The sequence below is a fragment of the Parasteatoda tepidariorum genome, chromosome 10 (genome assembly GCF_982258835.1).
Source record: "Parasteatoda tepidariorum strain Cologne lab strain chromosome 10, Ptep-v5.0, whole genome shotgun sequence".
NCBI lineage: Eukaryota > Metazoa > Arthropoda > Arachnida > Araneae > Theridiidae > Parasteatoda > Parasteatoda tepidariorum.
This window is the reverse complement of record NC_141764.1, coordinates 56,742,006-56,763,467: the sequence shown is the minus strand read 5'-3', so window position 1 is coordinate 56,763,467 and position 21,462 is coordinate 56,742,006. Positions and strand designations below refer to the sequence as shown.

Here is a 21,462-nt window from a genome sequence, read left to right as displayed (position 1 = left end):
TGTATTTCAATTTTTCAATGTTAGTTAGTGGGACAATGATAATTTTAAAACATATATTACCTCCGCTTGCTGTCATTGTTGCAAAAATGTATTCAGCATCAGTGGAACCTGCATCATTTCTAGCTGTCATAAGCAATGTATACCAAGTTCCCGGAATCAAATCCATTATAGTTATATTCTGCTGCTCTGGTATAATATTGTTGCTCACCAATGTCCAGTCCTGCTGACCATTTGCCTTGTATTGTACAATGAAAAATCGAATGGGACATCCACCGTTGTGCCAACTATTTAAATTTATGAAGAGTGTCGTGTAGTTTAGGTTTAAAAGTAGTCTCTTGTCCGCAGCTATTGGAGCTTTTAAAAATAAGATAAAAAATAATTAAAAATGCTATAACCTCTTAAATACTACAATGTAAGAAGAAGCTGTTGAATTAACTGGAAAAACTGACAGCAAGTGTGCCTGTATAAAAATGTTTATTTCATAGAAAATACTGCTATTTTAAAGCAAACGTCTGATTTTTAAGCAGATAAGTAGTGTAATTTTAACAAACAAATTCTGTTATTTTAACAAAAAAAACTTCAAAAATAGCAATCTCAGAATTATGCGATACGGATAGAACTCGCACGACTACTGGACTCCGGGATTCAAGCGCCGGTCACTTCATTGGGAAGAGAGCGCTCAACCGCCTGAGCCACGACAGCTCTCATGTTTGGCTCAGACTCCTTTCATAGGAATTCTAACAATCTCTATTTTCGATTAGGTGATTTTTTTTTAAAAATTTTGATGACATAAAATCCAAACAGCATTTTTAAACGACCATTTGAGAGCACCCTATATATTCCACTTTGTAAACTAATACAGATAACCCATACTACTTTGTAAACTAATATAAATATACACTCTATTATATTGTCACGCTAAAGTGGTTTAATACAGATGACAAGATGAGGTTTAAATAATGAATTTATTAAAGTGAAGAAAGTGCAAACGACGAGAAACAGTCTGCACTAAGAACTCCCTGTTTACAATAAAGATATCGCTTATATACTAACAAAGAATGTTCTAGAAACTTCCTAGGAATAAATAAGGAGAAAATGACTTAAATTGAATGTACCAGAAGCTTCTGGAATGTTCAAAGAATTAAATAAGAAAAATTGGGAATTAGTGTCCGTGTCCCGTATCGAACCTGGGACCTTTTGCTTTGTAGATTCGAATTTTACCACACTATAATATTATATGAGCTACTGAGACTTAGACTGCTCGACAATGTATACACGAACTATTGTAGATAAATGCTTTTAGACACTTACCATTTCCATCAGTTTTAACAGAAATCGTTTCACTACTATTTCCCTTGCCAGCGCTGTTGAATGCAATAACGTAGCAGTAATATTTTGTACCACATTGAAGGTCTTGGAATAAATATTCTTTGTGGCCTCCTTTCAGCTTTATTTCCTGCCACATACTACCTTCCATTCGTTTATACAAAATATATCCTAAAACAATACATTTAGAACAGTGAACAGAAACATTTAATTACGTCTGATCAGAATTATAAAACATTAAAACATAACTTATCTGATATAACAACTAAATGTTAGCAATAACTATCAAATCTTTTACCTGAAACAGGAGCGTTCGAGGTTACGCTTATCTCCCATGATAGTTTTACTGTTTTGGAAGTTGTATAGTAAGATTTAATTGCCGGCATCCCAGGTGCATCTGTTAAATAAATAAATAAATTTTTAAAATTAAAGTGGAAAACAAATTCGAAATGTTTTTTAAGAATGAAATTTGCTGAGGTTGCCTCATTCATAAATTTTATTTTAGCAGTAAAATGTTATTCTGTAAATCTCACAGTAGTATTTTTTAAGATGTGGTGATAAAGTGGCTTTAAATTTAATACTTAATATATGATTTTAGTTTATTTTTCTGATTTTCCTGTAATCAGAAGATACTTTTCTCGCATGTACACAATGGAAAATTACTTGATCAAATTACTTCATAAGGAATAGCTACTTTGGGTGCATCATCCATAAAATCAATGTTTACTGTAAAATAAGATGCTGTAATTTTTGCAGTAATCTTTACTTAATTAGAATGATTCAGCGATTTACGATAATTATTGCTGTAAAAATTACTGTACAGATACTTTGTTCCGTAACATGGTTTGATAAAGATAAAATTGACGGTAAAAAGTGTCGGCCCTCTGAATAACGTTACTTTTTACTGACGGTAAAAAGTACCGGCACTCTGAATAACGTTACTTTTTATCAAAAACTACCGGCACTCTGAATAACGTTACTTTTTACCAAAAACTACCGGCACTCTGAATAACGTTACTTTTTACCAAAAACTACCGGCACTCTGAATAACGTTACTTTTTACCGAAATTTGATCCGGAATTTTTTACAGTATAACCATATTGGAATAATTTTTTACATTAAATCAATGTTTCATGGGTTTTAATGTAAAAAATTATTTGCTGTGATGTGCCGCTTAAATACCTTTGGTTTATAGTAGAAATCAAGAGAAAAGTGTCTATAAAATATAATTTTAAAATGAGCTTAAAGGTAAATGAAATAAATAATTATTAATGTTTCTTTATGGGGTGTATAATTTTAAGAATCAAATAAATATTTCAAGAGTTTGTGAAGGTAAATTCATAAATATTTAATGGAAAATTCTGTGATTGTGTAACTTCAAATGCTTGAGTTTGCAATAGTAAGTTCAAGGATAATATAATGGTTATTCAATTGAGTTAAGTTTTTTTTTACACTTGGAAAATACCAAAAATATTTCATCTAATTTATTTGCGTTTAAATAGAAAACTTTGCAATTTCAAACTAATTACATCTATTCGTTTTCAAATACGTAACTGAAAAATAGGTGGAAGCAAAAACATACATATGGATATTGCATGCCTCACAGATAAAAAAAAAAATTGTCGGATAATGTTATTTAACCCATTGATGGTTCTGCACGAAAAAAATCGTATTTTAACCAGCAGTCTTCCACGCATAGTGAAACCGGTTTTTCCATGTTATTAGATAGAGAAATAGTGTATTGGAGGGAAACATTCTTCTAACTTTGCCCCTTCGTGGGTTTCGCACCTAAATATTTTTTTTTCCTAATTAAATTTAGTTTCTTCACTGCAATCAGTTCAAATAACCTATCTTAGAATTCAATTAAAACTTATAAAAAAATAAATTAAATTTTCTTCTGAAATACAGAAAAACAAAGTAAAAAATAATAATAAAAGACTGAAGTCAAACAGCTCTTTACGTAACAGCAAAGGCTAACACAAATGATGTGGAAAAACTGAGAGAAATACAGAAAATGCGAACAAAATAAAAAATAAGCAAAAAATTGAGGAACTTCTTAATTCCAAAAGTTAAGTAATTTAACCTTTTGATATCGATTCCATCACTCACACTGAGAAAAAGGTATGATCAAAAATAACAGAATATGATAAAATGTGCCATGTTTCTGGCTCTATGGAAACGCTAAAAATAGAACTGTAACTTTTAACGAAGAACTTTCTGCAAAATTAATTATAAAATATAGATTCCTTAGTCTGCTGGTTGGTAGTAATTGTGGTAAAACTTCGTAATTTTACCATGGTACCTAAGAATAGGGCATAAAAATTCTGCTAAATTTACCTTAAGGTTTTGTATTCTGTTGTTAATAAATGTGGGATAATAAGAACTACAATTTTGAAATCCATCATGATTTTCAGTCAACCAGTAACATTCGAACAGAAAAAATTATCATATTATTTTGGTTTGGTACCAGAATTATATTATCAGAATTTTTACTAGACATGTTATTACTATACAAGTATGGTATTTTCACCAGATTTTTTTCCGGGCAGTGAATTATTAAAGTGTGCTGTTAAGTCATCAGTCGCCACCCTGGGTCGTATCATCGCATGAGAAAGGCAAACAATCAGCGACAAGTATGATGGATTGCCATCACTTCAATTTACACCAAAGTAAATAGCATAACCAGCAATTAAATCAGCACTGATCTTCTCTTTCTTGCAACTATCAAGCAGTGAGCAAAGGAAGAGTGCAAGGATGCAATTTTAAATTTCTTATTTAGTTTAGTTTATCAGCTATTCACGGTCAGCGAACCAAAGATAATCGGTCAGCAAACTTTGCATACATCCAAATGTGTTTTGAAGCTTTAATGGCCAGACCGTGTCATTGTCCTCAGTTTAGTTAAACATAAAACATAATTTTTGGTGGAGAAATGTATTTCAGTTGATATTTAAAACAAAAAGAGAAATTTTTGTTATCTCTTACATTTAAAAAATTTAAATGTTAACAGAGTGTTTTATTAATAAATTTTCATTCTTTACTTTTGAATTAAATGTTTAGAGATATTAAGTTTGTCTTGGTGGTATTAAATGACACGAAACTGATGTTTTCTACAGTGAATACCATGACTAAAGTTATTGTCACATTTTAAAACATACTTGTTCGCCATCTCCTGTGGAACTTAATATATTCCTTATTTCCAGTTAATTACTTTGGTTTTTAAAAAAACTCAGTAAATTTGGTACTGAAAACATAATTTTAGAAATAATTTTAATCAGCATGACTATTTAAGATTAATAGTTTTCAAAACAAAATATGAGATAAAAACAAGATTTTTAAAACATATTTTTTTAAATGTATTTTTTAATATATTTTTTAAAACAGTTAAGCCCGCACCTTTTTTACCGCTTTTTTTTATTTCAAATGATTAAATACTCTCTTTAACTCAAAAAAATTTAATTTACTGATTGTGTAGATCTGCTTTCTTTCATTTTTGAAAATAAATTTCATATTCTCTTTTCTGAAAAAATATGATTCAAAACTAAGCAAAAAAATTATATCATCTGAAGAAAATTTAATTTAAAATAAAGACCATGCCAAACTAGCTCTCTTACAAAGTATCTATTCTTGCAAATTCTATTCCTTTCATTGCAATTGTCTAATTCCCCCTTAATAAGATTATTTCCTTTTTCATTCTCTCGAGCTAATTCATCATCTTTTTAATTAGCATCGCTCGAAGATTTAATTCCAACTTGTAATCTATTTTAATGGCTCGCCATTCACAGTTATCTCGCTTTCCAGGCGAGCTTGAAAATATCACATCAGTCGGCGTAATGCTGTGAACTTCTGGATTTATTAACCAAAAGTGATAAATGTGGCAGATCTCTGTGTTTCTGTCCCCATCATTTACTACTTTAGGGAGGGTCCGCATGGATATCCTTCAGTAATGTGAAAAGGTTCATTATGCAGAGATCCAAATCAGAAGCCTATGCAGAGAATGCTGGGAAATTGATTCGACCTGGGAATTATGAATGAAATGGTTAGAGAAATGTTGCAATTAAAATTACCGGGAAAAGGAAAATTTATTCATTTAGGGTCAAATAAGTTTGGAAATGGTTTTATGCATTTTTTCGACCTGGTTGATATTTTTTCAACATTTAAAGATGATGCTTTTGTTTGATGATGTCAGCTGTTTTTTTCCCTCTAAATCTAGAGGAAGTGTTTTTGCTCAATTGCATCTTTCTTTGCTTAGATTTTATGTTAAAAGATAATTAATATATAGAATTTGGGAATAGGAAGATTGAAAAAATTTTGTAATTCGAGTACACTGCGTAATAAAGTAATTTTATGCATTTTTTTTAAAATAATTATCCGTTCTGAGAATTATTTTATTAATTTGTTGTCCCGGTTGTAGTTTTTGTAAGCTCAGTAAGAACTTTAATTTTTTTTACAATGATCTGACACGCAGCAATAAAATTGAAAAGTGAATGTTTCAATTAAATCTGCCAGTTTTGAAAAGTTTATTCATATAAAATCAAACCAGCCCAAACCTTATCCAAAACGGATTCTTATACGGATACAACATACTAAAAATTTAATTTATTTTTAAGATATCTTGCACAGTATTACTTTTTCTCCATATTTCACCTGATACTAGCCATTTAATTATTTTTATAAATAACTAATTGTGAAAATTACTAAAAAGAGCCTAATGTTTATTGGTTTATGGGTAAAAATTTTCAATTAGGATCTTACTTGTTGAATTTAAAATAAATTTTTACCCTCCAAGCGTTGATCCATTGAGTGGGAGAAATTATACTGACATTTTACTGCTCCGCATAAAATAGGAGAAACGGATTTTTTGATGCAGGGAAGCTTGCAGATAAAAGTTTGGTAAAAGCTGGAGTTATCACTCAGAGGGTTAAATTTACCTTCATTCTAATTTATGATTAAGCTGTAGAGATTTTTATATATTTTGATAAATACTTTATTTCATCTGTGAGCTTGAAAGGGAACATTAACTGAAATAATTACTGCAACAACTTAAACATTTCCAGAGAAATATCTTTAAAAAATGTAAGAATAAAGCTTAAAAAAATCAATATTTCCTTTTAATGTTTTTTTAATACTGGTGAGTCGGGCACCCAAGGCTGGGCTGTTGGCAGATATTTCATATATGGTACATTAAAACTATTAGTTAATTTTTATAATTATATTTTAATTCTATTTTCTTATTTTTTCAATTTTTTTTTCTTCAAAAAAAAGCATTCCTGTGTTGCCTTTTTTTTAAGCTTTTTGCATCGAAAGTTTAGAACTTTCGAAACATTGAACTGTGAAACAGAAACGAAAATCAAAATTTCTCAGAACTTAAAAAAAATGTGGAAATTTCCTGTATGTGTACACATGATCCTGATTTTTCCTGATTTGGTTGTTTGACTGCTTTCTTCAGTTCAATATCTTCAAACATCAAAAAATGGTGGAAATTCCCCATATGAATATTATTAATTCTAATTTGTTTGTGTTTGCCTGATTGCCTTCCATAATTTAATAAATTCAGACATCCAAATCTGTTCTCATAGACTATATAATTTTTCTTTTTTTTCATTGAGTCCATCAGTTGAAGTGCATGCAACTATAAAGAAACATTTTTTTTTCTAGAAAATACCTAAATTTTAATACTGCCATATAAGATTAAATTATTAATTAAAATTCTAATTGAAAATCACTTCAATGTTACGAGATATCCATGCAGTAGTAATAATAAATAAAACTCACCAAATTCCATTGTTCTAATTTCTTTTTCTTCTGAGGGAGGACCAGCTCCCCTACTATTGAACGGTTGAACAATGATGATATATTCTGTATTTCTATTCAAATTGTAAAGAACATAGTGTTGCGTGATGTCTTCTGTCATCACCACAGATTTAAAAGTGTAGGTTTCAGAGCTTCCTTTAGTTTTGAAGCCGACATAAAAACCGTCCACACTTCCTCCTCCATCAGATCGAATTGGCCTCTAAAACATTTTTAAATGAATTAATATATTTTACAATAAATTAGAAATTAGAAAAAATAAATAATAAGATAAATCTTGTGTTTTGCAACTAGCTTAGAGTAACATGCAGCCTGTAAATAAGTCCTCTTTTATTGATTTAACATCTTTTATTCACATGAAGTTGCAATTTTTTTTAAAAAAAGACAGATTTTCTTAACATATTAAATAATGAAGGCAACTCTGATATATTTGCTCAAATTTTCTCTTTCTTCAAAAATCATAATTTTTTGTTAAATCATTGATGAGCTAAGATAAGTAAATGAGTCAAAACGTAATTTCATTCTTAAATTAGTAACTGGAAAATACTTTACATTGCTCCAGAATTTTATGCTCTAATATTCACAGAATGTTTGATTATTTTGAATAAAAACAAATCATAAAATACAACAGAGCTAATGCTAATAAAGCCAATGACTTTACTGACAGTATTAACAATAAAAACCTAACTTTTGCATTTGGTTTCAGTGTACAAAATATCCAACTATGTTAAGAATTGATAATTTTGAGATTGTGAATGGTTGAGATATTAGCAGTAGCAGTTTTTCATTTTTTCGATATTTCAATGGAGAATTCCACTAAATATTCTAGTATTTAGCGTTGCGTCCTAAACCCTTCTGGAAGTGTAATAATTTTTTGCTGCATTTCATAAACAGTAAAAGGAACCGATAAGATTTCTTAACTAGCAAGCAGACGCAAACGAATAACAGTTCTCTTTGAATTGTAACGCATGGTACCAATACATGAGCATAGCTTCCAAATTTTCATAGTAAAATGATTTTGATGGAATACATTTTGAAATATGCTAGAATATTCTAATAGGGTTACTTTATATTTGAACTCTCTAGAATTATATTTGGTATCATTATGAATGCTATGGAATGCGACATCCATGAATAAAGTGAAAGATTCGTGCATTCAAAATAATATTTTAATAAACCATAAATATGTAAAGTACTAAAACAGAAAAACACAGATACCAGACGTCAAAAATTAGATACTCTGTCTTCCCACATTTTTTGTGGTATCATCTTCCATTTTAAATTTTATTTTTATAAATTTGCTTTACATTTTGCATACTTTACGAATATTATGACCTCTGATAAAATCAGTCAATCTCGTTAAAATTAGTCAATTTCTTTTAATTAGGACCTTTACTTTTTTCATTAGATACATTTAAGAAAAGCAATATTTTTAAAAAGATAATTGTGAATTGAATAACTAAGTAAGTAAAATGTCCAATAAAAATAGTTTTGATCTTACTTGCCAAGAAACATTGACAGCTCGTGAGGAAACGGGTATAGCTTTAACTCCTATAGTAGCTTCCCTTGGTGCTGTAAAATAAAATTTTAACTGTAACTTCAGCAGCTGTCAGCAGATTTGCTTAAAAAACATCGATTTACTGATTATTCAAATTATACTGATGAATAAATTATCTTACCAGTAAAATATACTACTCTCAAACATCTCTATATCAAACGAAAGCGAATAATTTGCATTTTTTGCACGGTCTCTAGACTTCTGTGCCAAAATGTCGAAAATTTGAAGAGACGTAGTCACACCAATTGGTCAAGGAATATTTCATAGAAGATAGAAAATTTGCAAGTTGGATTTTTTATAAAACTGCAGCAATTCTTTCGGGCTTAGAGTTACATGTGTTTTTTCTAGCATTTCAATTTCTTGTGCTTTGAACTTCAGTGCATTTTCCACAGTAATATTGTGGCACAGACAAAAAAATTTGTATTTTTAAATCTGTTGATAGTCTTCAATGACTCAGAAATTGCATTCAATGAAACATTAAAAAATATCTGCTATTTAAAAAAAATTATGATTTATTGAACAAGTAGAAATGCAGTAGTATTCTTAATGAAAATATCTTTATCAGTATTTTTAACGAAATATTAGCATCAATTTTTTTTTGTTGGGGGAGCAAATATTTAAAATTTATCTCTTCTGTTGGAAAAAATGCATGCAATTTGAATATTTCGAACTTCCCAAGTTAAATAAATTGTTATCTTAACATAATATCCGAACGAAATTACGTTACAATATCAGAAATAAAAAAGGATTATTATTATTTTAGTTTGAACTATACTGTTATCTCACTTGACACCAAAGAAGTGAAATGTGGCACTTAACAATAATAAAAAAGTGACATTTAAATATAATGAGTTAAACAATATCAGGTATAAAAAAGGCTGTTATCATTATTTTAGTAGGAACTATATTCTTATCTCACTTGACATCAAAGAAGTAAAAAGTGTCACTTAACAAATGGTACAATGGATATCCTGGAGATAGGAGTTTTTGTCTTATTTTTCCTGCTTTTATCTTCCAACAGTTGAATTTGTTTATACCCGTGACATATAATCATTACTATTTTCTGTGAAAGGTTATCCTTCTTCACTGCCTTCTATCTTACAAGCTAAAAATGTTTTATGACGTTTACAATAATTTATTGGTATCAAAGTAAAATAGCAATTGGAAATTCGATCGATGATTTATAAAATTAGATTTGAAATTTTTAAAAATATGGTAATATTTTTATGTCACAAAAAATAAAAAAATAAAAAGTTACGACAAACAATTTTTAAAAAAAAATATTTGTCTTATAGGTATATAAATGGATATTTTTTATAAATAAATTTCAAAATTGGCCATAGAATTAATATTTCAGAGTAGATTAGAGTAGATTGGCCATAAAAATAGCGAGCGTGTACTTTATTGTACAGATTGAACAATATTCTTATTGTATTTTTAGAGATCATCTCTCTTGTTCACTTCATGGAAAAAAGTCGTATAGAAAAGTCTGCTCGTCTGCGCAGGACCACAAATGCCTGACAACGTTATTTTCTTTAATTTTTTAGCATAATTCTCTCACCTGTACTTACGTCAGGATCTTTTGATAAGTTACTGTTTTTAATGATTATTATACAATAGTTGTTGAATAAACCTTTGCCAGTTTTTTGCTTATGGATATAGTCATTTTTATTAGGACAGTGTGATACAATTATGCTTAGTCTTTACCCTTTTGAAAAGAAGTTCTGGAAGGTTATATTTGTACAGAAAAATGCGAATTCTAAATTCGACATACGCTTCAAATTCTCAATAATGACAATTTTGTCCACAGAATACGCCCATTACGAAATAGCTTAAGAAAAGGCGGTCATGTCACTCTTCATTCAAATGAATAAAGAGTAACAGGGCCGCCTTTTATTAACCTATTAATCATTATCTTTTACTGCCTTTTATTAACCTATTATTACATCTTGAGTTCTCTATAAAATATAGAGAATTCAAGATGTTTCAATTTAAGATGTTTCATTACTGAACTCTAACGTCAAAATGTTTGAATAGTTTTCTCGAAACTTTTATTATAGGGTTATTCGTTATCAATGGAAAAATTTTAGCTTTGAAAGTTCAAAAATATTTAACAGCTGTTTTTTTGGAGAAATATTAAGGGAATTAGAAAAAAACAAAACACAATTTTGGTCAGTATATTGGAAAGAACGGTTCAGTTTGGACGCTCTATTGGGCATTAAAATAATATTTCTTCAATGGAACAGCATATAGGACTTCATGTATGGGTTGTTGTAATTGAAAAGTAACCTTAACAGAGGTCGTACTAACACAGCACACACTGTATTGTTTAATCAGTTATCCAAATTCTTGTTGTAACAATTCTGCATTCATAATTAATTCTTATTTATTTTTGAATATATTGCGTGCATTTTCGATTTAATTCTAAATTATTTTAGTTAAAAATGCATTGATATATTTATTGTTTTTTTTATTTAATATGCGTAAATAAAATGAATTGAAATGCTATATACCTACGTTCTTCCAGAGTTGTTATGGCAACTTCAGCTCCATATTGACTATCTCCTAAAGCATTTTCGCACTTTACTCGGAAAAAATAGCGAGTTTTTGGGTTTAGACCTCTTATGATAACAGCTGTTTCATCCCCTGGCACAGTTAATGGTTCTGCTGAGATTTGTTCTGAAAATTTTAATTAGAGGATTAAATTTTCAAAAACAAATATGCCTAAGAAGTTAAATATATTACATACATTAAACTTATATTAACAATAAATATATATTAAAATTATTCTTATGTTTAAAAAATAAAGTTTTATTTCATTTTTGCTTAAATCACAAATGTAATCAAAATTAATATCATTAGTTTTACTTAAATATTAGAATTCAAAAATTTATTTCATTTTTGCAGCATATGCTTGCGGAAGAGTACCTCAATTAAAATAAGAAAGAAATATTATACTGAATAAGTTATAAGTGAATTTGTGTCAAATTCGTAAATTTAAGAAGTATTTCCTGGAAACAGACAAAAATTAAAAATTGTTTCATGAAAGTAAATCGAAATATTAACTGGAATAATTATGAATTAGCTAATGCAATTGTTGGATTGTAAAAAGTATTGTTGTATTAAACATACATTAATTTCAAAAGAAAATTACATTTGTAAGTTTGTTTGTTTTGCTGCTAATTTTTAAAAAATTTTAATAGGTTTTTTTTTTAATATTTAAGTATTTTTTTATTCATATAAGTAATTTTAAGTATTTAAATATTTATTTTCTTAATTCATAAAAGTTCTTTCTATTAAAGTATTTATTTTTAAGCTATTTTTAGCATTTAATTTTTATTTAATTAATATTATTATGTAAAATATTTAATACTACCAAGCTATAAAAATACCTGATCATCGATGCGTATATTTTAGACAGTATACTTTAAAAATATTAGTTTATATTAAATAGTCATAGAATAGTTTAAGTTTGTCTGTAGAAAAATACACATAATTAACATTTTATGTTCGTTACTTGCCTAAAATATTTCAGCAACATAGAATATTCTGTTCTTACGGAGAATGCCATTTCAGTTTCTTTTAAAACTAAACAATATAGTGATTTTAAATGTATGACAGATCTTATTAAAATTTATGAGACGCATAACTAAGAAATTTTCTTTATATACTTTGTCCAAAACTCTTGTCCAATTTTATGAAACACGAAATAGGGGGTGAATGCCGGTGCAACATCTCATATATGCAAATAGGAAATCTATGGTAATTTCTTATTGGCTTGTAAATCCTGTATCCACATATTTTTTTAGCAGTTTCAAAATTTTTTGATTCTTAAGAAAGAATGCTATCCGCTATTTTATTACTCTAGATTGCCTCTTCATTTTTTTTATTCATGTTTATCTCCAAAGTTTGAGATGAAACTCGATTCCCAAAATAATGCAATGATTTTTATTCAAGGAGATATTGATCCGCAAGTGGCGTTGTTTTGGGAAAGATTTCAAAGAAAAACCACATTTGCAAAAGTCATTTATCATTTTGTATCATTATCAAAAAGCGCTCTTCTTGAAATTCTAAACATGTTCGCTCGCGATTTGCATAATTATTCTTTTCGATTGCTTATTCAGCAACATGATCTTCTTGATTGTCGAAAACATAACGGGAATTTGAAGTAAGCTCTAATCATTAGAAAAAAATAGAAAAATAAACATCAATTCCTGAAAACTGCTGAATAGTCTTGTTTAATCAATTAAAAGATTCATTGTATCAAGTGATTGATGCGTATAGAACAATTAAAGACAAAATATATTTATATTTAGTAATTAGTTAGAAATATAAAATAAAGGAAAGTAATGATTAATAATGATTCGAAAGTCATTAACGAATTATTTATGTATGCTTTTATTGCATTTCAATATTGCAACTGGTGTTTTACAGCAAAAATTAGCGATTATCTTATATGTGAGAAGCATTACAGAAAAAATGCATTATGCACAAACAAAAGTAGTCAATTATTTTGTTTTAAACTACAAATAAGTATCATAATTAGTACCAAGAGAAAATTAAGTCTCAGCGTTATTAATCACACTTGTTTATAATATAGTATCAGCTCTATAGAATTAACTAGTTTTATCAACTAGTTTTATTATTAGCAAATTTTTTTGTCTTAATAATTCAAAAGATTTATTTAGTAAGCTCTAGTAGTTAGGAGAAAGAGGAAAAATAAACACAAATTCCTAAAAACTATAATATATGTAAAATAATAAAATTATAAAAAATATAAGAAAGTCTTTTATTAATTCATTAAAAAATTTATTGTATCTAGTGATTGATACATATTGAACAATAAAATCTAATCAAACTGCTTTATATTTGCTAAAATAAATAAATTAAAAATAATTGCAACCATCAAATAAATAAAAGTAATGATTAGTAATGATTAGAAAGTAATTAACGATTTCCTTGTACATATTTTAATGATATTTAAATTTTACGAATGTTGATTTACTTACAGATGAAGAATTATTTTAATAAGAGAAGCTTTACAGAAAAACATACATAATGTGCAAACAAAAGTAATCAAATTTGTTGATTTAAACTATAAATAAGTATCATCATTAGTGCCAAAAGAGGCGCAGTTTTGTTGTACTTTTTAATAATCTAGTGTCAGCTGCAGAGATTTAACTAGTTTTATTTTGTAAAGCAAAGTAAAATAACCATAACATCAGTATCCCCTAAATTTGAAATATTAACTTCGCAGTGTAAAAAGTAAACAAGAAAATTTCATGAACTTTCCTTTGTTTCAGACAAAACAGTTTGCTGGTATTTAATCTGAGCACAAATTTCGTCAAAGTGACATAATAACAATCGTCACTTATTTGAGAAAAGAAATTTTTGTCAAAATTAAAAAAGTAACTCGTCATTTTATTTTATTTTCCAAGAAAAAAAAACGATTTATGTATCTAGCTTTCCTAATAACAATTTTATCGTGGGCACCAGCTAAATGGGTCAATGTCGTACAAAAAAACACAAGAAAGACTTATATAACACAAAGATAAATTACACGTCATCTGCAGCGGTATTCGAACCTGTAACCTTCAAGGTACAAGGTCAACTCCTTGACTACCATACAGTGCGGTCAGTTTATTTCGATCGCCTAGTCTTCTTTCTGACTAACAATCTCCCACAAATCACTGCGATGAGGTTCCGTAATTGAGGAAACATTTTCATCATATATTTGAGAGTCCGCGTTTTGTCACAAACCTCGCGATTTCATGACAAAACATTTCTCAAAATTAATTAAATTTAGCTGACGAATTGCTGAGCTGTCAAATGTGAAAGTTCTATTCCTGAGAGGGCATTGCTTGCTGATTCTAAATATTTAAATTGGTTATATATTATTATAAGAATAATTTAAAAATTTTTTTTAGGAATTTTGAAGAGCAAAGACATCTAAACGAAGTCACGTTAAATCATTAATAAATTATGAATTGTGAGGTTAAATATTATTTTACTGGCTCAAACTAGTAAACTCTACACTTACCATCGACTTTTCTCCAAGCAGAGGAATAACGTAAAATCGGGGAATTCCCATCAAATGGACGATTCCATGTCAGTCTAACTGATCTACTGCTAACGTCATGTATTTCAAGATTTTGTGGAGCGTCAGGAACATCTATATAAACATCAAGATTTTTTTCATTGTTCATTCAAACGCTTTCGTTCATTACTTTTAAAATAGAAAATGTTAAAGAAAAAAAGACCAAAGCAATGTAATTGAAATTTTTTTTAATGAAATTCTAGATACTCCTTAAGAGATGTGCAAAAATAAATACTGCTTTAAAAATACATAAATAAATTTATTGTTTTTAATAGTTTCTGAAAATTAGTATAAATGGTTAACTATTTGAAACAAAGTAATGATAAACAGAAATTATAAGTAACATAATCAAACATTACTAACTGTTTATTTAGTTTAATCTCAAGTTCGTGTTTACAGAGAATAACCATTTCAAGTTGTTATAGAGGTAGAAAATTTATGTTTTTAGTTCAGGCATAAATGCATAATTTTTATTTGTAATCATATTAAATAAATAACTCCATAGGGGAAAAAGATTTATTATATTCAAAACTTCAAAGGTTTTGTAAATTTTAATGATGTCCATCAAAATATTTCCTAGTATATGTAAAGTTGCTGGTTTTATGGCTGATAACTTTTAAAGTATCCATATGAAATATATATATATATATATATATATATATATATACAACTCAGATGTACAATTTATAAACGAATCAGTATACTTAAACATTCCTGAACCATGAATAAATTCAGGAAACGATTTTATTCGTAAATTTTTCTGGGGCTCTGATTAAAGGATATACACCTTGTTACATTTGACGCACCAAGCGTTACATCAAAAAGTAAAAAACGGACGTATCGACACAGGAATTTCAACGGGAGACGAGATTGAATTTCAAAATCTGTTTACCTTGGACGGTTAATTGAAAATTCATGGAATCTTCTCCGAAGTCATTCATTGCCGTGCATGTAAAGGATGCCGAGTCCTCCCTTTCAGCTTTTTCGATAATCAAATCCACACTTTCTCCTCCCCTGACGTTTTGCAACTGCTGACTGTACCTGATAAGGTTCGAGAAGGGAAAAGTAGCATAGATTGAATTATTCAGAAATTGTGGATATAAAAGGGAAATACTGCAAGAAAGGAAGTAAACTTAGGTTTCATCTATGTAAATCAATCGCAAATATGTACCGTTACGTGTGACACTCATGGAAATAAAAGAATCTGATAGAAGTAAAATATTACGCAAATTTTAGAGTTGACTGATGAAGGTAAAATATTCCGTAAGCGAAAGCGAGATTGTGGATTACTTTAATGATTTCAATATAAGTTTTTAGTTTGCAAGCATTTTTCTTTCTGAAACTTTTGCATTTGTAATACACGAGATACGAAAATAAAATAAAAGAAATAATTACCGATGCTTAATAAAACTTGTTGACTTACTAAAACTGGCTTATTTGTTTTGGATTATTACACTGTAAAAAAAAAAAAAATTCGAACCAAATTACGGTATGAAGAACCGGTAATTAGGGAGCATCATCCATCCATTTTCAATTCATTCATTTTAAAATCAATTTTCATCGTAAAATATTATTCCGTAATTTTTATAGTAATAATTATTTAGCTAAAGTTATTCAGTGATTTTATGGTAATTATTACTGAGAAATTATGGATGAAATTATGATAAATTATATTAGATTTTTTGTTCAGTAAAATGTTTCGATAAAAATTGATTTTACGGTTAAAATGCACCAGAATCCCGAGTGCTGCTAAAGTCTCATACAGAATTTTTTACAATATATGTCATTTTTCTTCTTTTTAAATATAAATATATTATGTATTTTATGCTTCAATGTAACTAGTACTTTACTTTATTTAAAAAATGCTAGTTATTATCATACCTTGGTTTTGATAATAAATCAATTATAACTCCATTTTTTCGCCAAGTAAATGTCATTGGGATGTCACCACTAGAAATGCAGTTTAATTTCACCTTTTCACCTCTTCTTATTGTTAAAGTAGAGAACTTTGTTTCAAATTTGGGTGAACCTAAAATAAAAATAAAGATTAATTTTGATTGTTTAAAAATACTATCACGCACAATTTTTTTTTTGATTTGTATCACTAAAATGCTAATATTTTTCCAGGGGAAAAAAGTTTGGATATAACCATAACGGAAATCTAATAAATTCTAACGTAAAGGATAACCAAAGAGAGTAAAAAAACATCCACACTAAATATTCTGATGAAATTGTAGTTAGAATTCCATAGTTTGAAAAAAACTTGGTGTTGGGGCATTACTGCTTAATCTGGACATAAATTTATAAACAATAGCAATAATTGCTTTTAATATAAACTACCTTTACTTACTATGAACTGTGAATCGGACCACTGTGCTTAGACCTGTTCCAACTCCATTATTAGCTTCACAAAGATAAGATCCTTCATCAGATTTTTCAACATTTCTGAAATTCAGTGATCCATTAACTAATATGTGAACATGCGAACTGCTCACAATTGTCTTGAAATTTTCTGGAGACGCATCTAAATGATTAAAAAAAATACTTCAACTAATGGACTCCAAACTACACTTAGCAAGGTATAACATAAAGCGATATAAATGTAAAATTTCGTAGTTTGGCATTTGTTAAATACTTCAAAATTACAAACTAATTGAACATCTATTAACTTTAATAAAAAGAAAAGATTTTTACAGGTTTTGGGTCAGCTTATATCTAAGAAAATCATTCCTAAGATCAATAATGGGATAGACATTTTATTGGCTATGCCTGTTGAAGACATGTCAAAAATGTTAAGACAAACTTTTAGATTTATGTTTGTACCATAAATCATTGTGAATTGGCATCAAAGTGTGACATCTATGGTGCATGGTCAATCATACCGAATATGGCAGCTTGAGTAGTTACATGGTCTATTGCAGGACTCTCTGAGAGTTGCTCATGGTAATTACTAAATCGAGTTTTGCTGAATCAGCTGAGCGTGGGTGAATGACTATCAGCAGCACTCAGGTAGTATTTATCTATATTATTACACTAGTAAGATGTTTGGCACTATCTAGTGACGAACATGACACTAATGATCATGGGTTACTATTGCATTACCATTTCCATGAATTTTACCATAATGTACCACATCTCATAATTTTTTTGACAAACTATTCACTTAGATACTTTTTACAAAAGATTTAATGGTGACAACAAATCTTGTTTTAAACAACCATCCCCACTAGGCTAAGCATAAATGTTTTTCCTATTCAGGGATAAAGTATGACCCTTTAAGAGACAAAATATTTTCATTCTCAGGGTTTTTTTTCTGATTACATTTGAAAATAATTTAAGAATTTCTAAAATAATTTTTCTGTATTCCAAATTTTTAATCGAAAGTTTTTAATCATTTATTCGAATTTAAAAGTAAAGTTTTGCAAAGTACAACTTTAACATGTCAAAAAATGTCCAAAAGATAGCATTCACACTTGTATGACACTTTATCAATAGCTGCTGTATAAAAGTAAATATTCAATGACATTTTATTGCGATGAAATTTAAGTTTGAAACAAAATACATTTCTCTAAAGCCCACATAAAAGATATGACAATAAATTCTCTCAAAGTACTGAATCTTTTAACTCATATTCGAAAGCCATTGTCAATTTTAACGATCATTTTTAAACTAAACATAAATGATAAAATAAGACTAGGAATGAAATAAAGATGTTCAATATAGTAGCAACGCCATTTATTTAACGCATATTTAATGAACAAAGCTAAAAAACTTTCAAACTCGAAAATAATATAAAGCATTTTTATGCGTTTTCGTCATAAAATTGATCTTTTTATTGCAGCTCAGTAACTTAAAACCATTCACAAATTTGAAATTATCTCCCAAACTCATTTATCAAAGGCACGAATAAAGAAACTGTCATTACCAAACCATATAAGAAAATCTTTAAATGATTACGCTCAGCATCATTTTCTTCATCAGTTGAGAGTAAAAATGCTGTAGCAAACAAAACCTGATCATTAGCCTTAGAAGTAATGAATATTATTGATTTCTTATTCTTATCTTTCCCTTAGGCTTAAAATTCATAAGAGTATTATGTCTGAAGTCTTTAGTCTACGTCTTTTAATTCCTTTCAAATTATTCTTTGGCATCTAAAAAAGATTACTTTTCTGAAAGAAATCATTTTTCCCTCATGCTAAAATAACTAATAAATATGCTGCTATTTTATATTCTGAATTTAAAGCTTATTAAAATGGTAATTAAAGTTGAAAAAAAACTAGTTTAATCAACTTTTTTGAAAGGAAACGAAATGTCTAATTTGTAATAACTGAATAAAATAAGCAAAGGAAACTAAGAAACCAAAGACTCATTTTCTTTTTCTTTATAAATAACATAAATGAACTTACAGTAAACCTTTATTGAACGCATTTAAACATTTGTAAATGCTACGGAACTCAAAAAATGGTATTGTGAAAGATAGTTTTGAGATATTGTATATTACTTGCATTAAATCTTTGTTCGGTAAATAAATTAATTTAGTTTCAATATAAAATTCAAGAGACATTTGTTCAATAATAAATTCATTTTTCAATTAGTTAGTTTGAGCAAGTGTTTCTAAAGTTAGCTAATTCGGTGATTCATCTTTATACAATCTTTACCACGAGAAAGAAATTCTGATTAAATTATCGTGCTGTATAATAATGACAGTTCTATAGAGAAAAAAAAACATTTTAGACTTTTAGTCGAGAAATTAAAATTAATGCAATTTATGAAAAAATTCACTTAGTAATTTTTCATTCATATTTTAATGATTAACCAGAAACTATGGGTTTGAAAATTGTAGTCCTTTTTACAAACCTCTAAAATAATAATACGAAAATAGATAACTGAAAGGTAAATTTAACCGATTGGTTTTTATGTCATTCTCCAAGAAATCAGGATAGAATTACTAAATTTTGCCAAATTTACTAAATTTTATCACACAACATAAAAGTATATTTTATGGTAAATTGAACCAAAATCATTACCAAAGCTCTTCGGTAAAAATCAACGAGCTTTTTGGTGTTGTCATGCGGTAAATTTAACCATATTCTGGTAGTTTCGACCATACTTTCTTCCTTAGAGTGGGACTGTATATTCATGGAATATTCGTTCTTTCGATTAACTTAAATAATATAACTCCATTTCCCAAAATTATGTTACCTTTTATAACTACGTTTGCGGTATACAAATGTTACAAAATCAAGTAATTCTTAAATACATAATTGCATAATTGAGTTTTAAATTGGTTGCAATAATCACTTCGAAACTGTTATATTTTAGACATTATGGAAATTTTTATGAGAGTTCTTACTTGAGTTTACTTTCCATCTTACATGAGGCTGAGGAACGCCATCAGCTTGACAATCAATTTTTGCTGAATGCCCAGCAATAGCTGATGTGTCTCTTGGTTGTAAAATCCATCTCGGTGGCACTAAAATAAAATTTTCAAATTTAATATGAATGAATTAAAGATTATAGGGAAATAAAACTAAATCAGACTAATTAAATATAAATGAAACATTGAAAAATGAGCAAGCAAATTTATTAATATTATTATTTTTTATATGTCTTTTAGTTTCGCTTAAAATAGCTGTAATTCAGTTTTGAATGCCATTAAAAGGAGATTTCAAAGATGATTTACTTGGAAATGTTCCAAGCTGTTTTATAAGTTTTTATTTCACATCAGATTCTCATATTTTATTTTCTATAAAGCTTGAATGAGGCCAAACAGGGCTAAAAACGATCTCAACTTGACTGAATAAAAATGACGAGTTATATACTTTTTGACATTTAGATACTTGAATTACTGAATTTCTAAAGCTTTTAAACACACGGTACAAAAGCTGTGTACACCACTGCACCATTTCGCCGACATACACGTTGATTTGACCAATTTTTAATCTTCATAAAGTCATTTTGGTACCTTCAAATTTAATTTTTACAGCCTTTAAAACAAGGCAAAATAAAAATATTACTTATTGCGTGCAATGGATGAGGAAATATTTAAATTTGAACCACTTCATTTGAAACTTTCATTTTTTTCAGGTTTTGTTATAATGGTCGAGGAATAATAGATAAGTATCGAAAAGGGATAAAAATTAAAAAAGTTATTCTGGTCTATTTTTGATGAAATATTATTTTGTTTATCGAAATTAATTTTTTTTTTTTTGAAATTTCCATTGAACGTAAGTATTCTAATTTTAATGTAAAAACTATTATAGTGAAGCATTTGACCTTGTTCCTTTGCAGGAATAATGTTTTCTTAAATTTATTTCCTAAATTTTAAAATCGAAAAAGATCAGTATTTAAGGTTTTACATACCTTTAACTGTCAGTCGAGTAGAAAATGATCCTGATCCAACATCATTTGTCGCCATGCACGCATATTCACCGTTATGTTTAAACGCCAACGTATTTAGTGTCAAGGTCGACACAAACCCATTTCCACCATAGTATATGTCAGCATCAAACTCTTCTTCAATTAAAGGCAAACCATCTTTTAGCCATCTTGTTGTAATTGGTGGATCACCGGCAACTACAATGCAAGTTACTGCTGTCCGCATTCCTTCGTGAAGGTTACCGGGAAAGCTAAATTGCCCAATGTTTGGTTTAGCTGTAATTAAAATAAAACT

The 21,462-nt window shown here is 28.5% G+C and overlaps 1 protein-coding gene across 2 annotated transcripts in view; it reads right to left on the bottom strand.

Annotated features, from left to right (window-relative positions):
- The window catches only part of LOC107439299 (cell adhesion molecule Dscam1), a 106,880-nt gene that overhangs the window by 12,055 nt on the left and 73,363 nt on the right, over positions 1-21,462 (bottom strand). For both annotated transcript variants that reach the window (XM_087153659.1, XM_087153658.1), the window contains exons 10-21: positions 21,153-21,443; positions 20,143-20,262; positions 17,140-17,313; positions 16,671-16,818; positions 15,682-15,830; positions 14,733-14,864; positions 11,210-11,371; positions 8,636-8,706; positions 7,099-7,336; positions 1,625-1,723; positions 1,312-1,497; positions 61-354 (exon numbers count right to left, since the gene is read on the bottom strand). In XM_087153659.1, the coding sequence (XP_087009785.1) occupies positions 61-354; positions 1,312-1,497; positions 1,625-1,723; positions 7,099-7,336; positions 8,636-8,706; positions 11,210-11,371; positions 14,733-14,864; positions 15,682-15,830; positions 16,671-16,818; positions 17,140-17,313; positions 20,143-20,262; positions 21,153-21,443 (2,064 nt within the window). The remainder of the gene's footprint in view (positions 1-60; positions 355-1,311; positions 1,498-1,624; positions 1,724-7,098; positions 7,337-8,635; positions 8,707-11,209; positions 11,372-14,732; positions 14,865-15,681; positions 15,831-16,670; positions 16,819-17,139; positions 17,314-20,142; positions 20,263-21,152; positions 21,444-21,462) is intronic.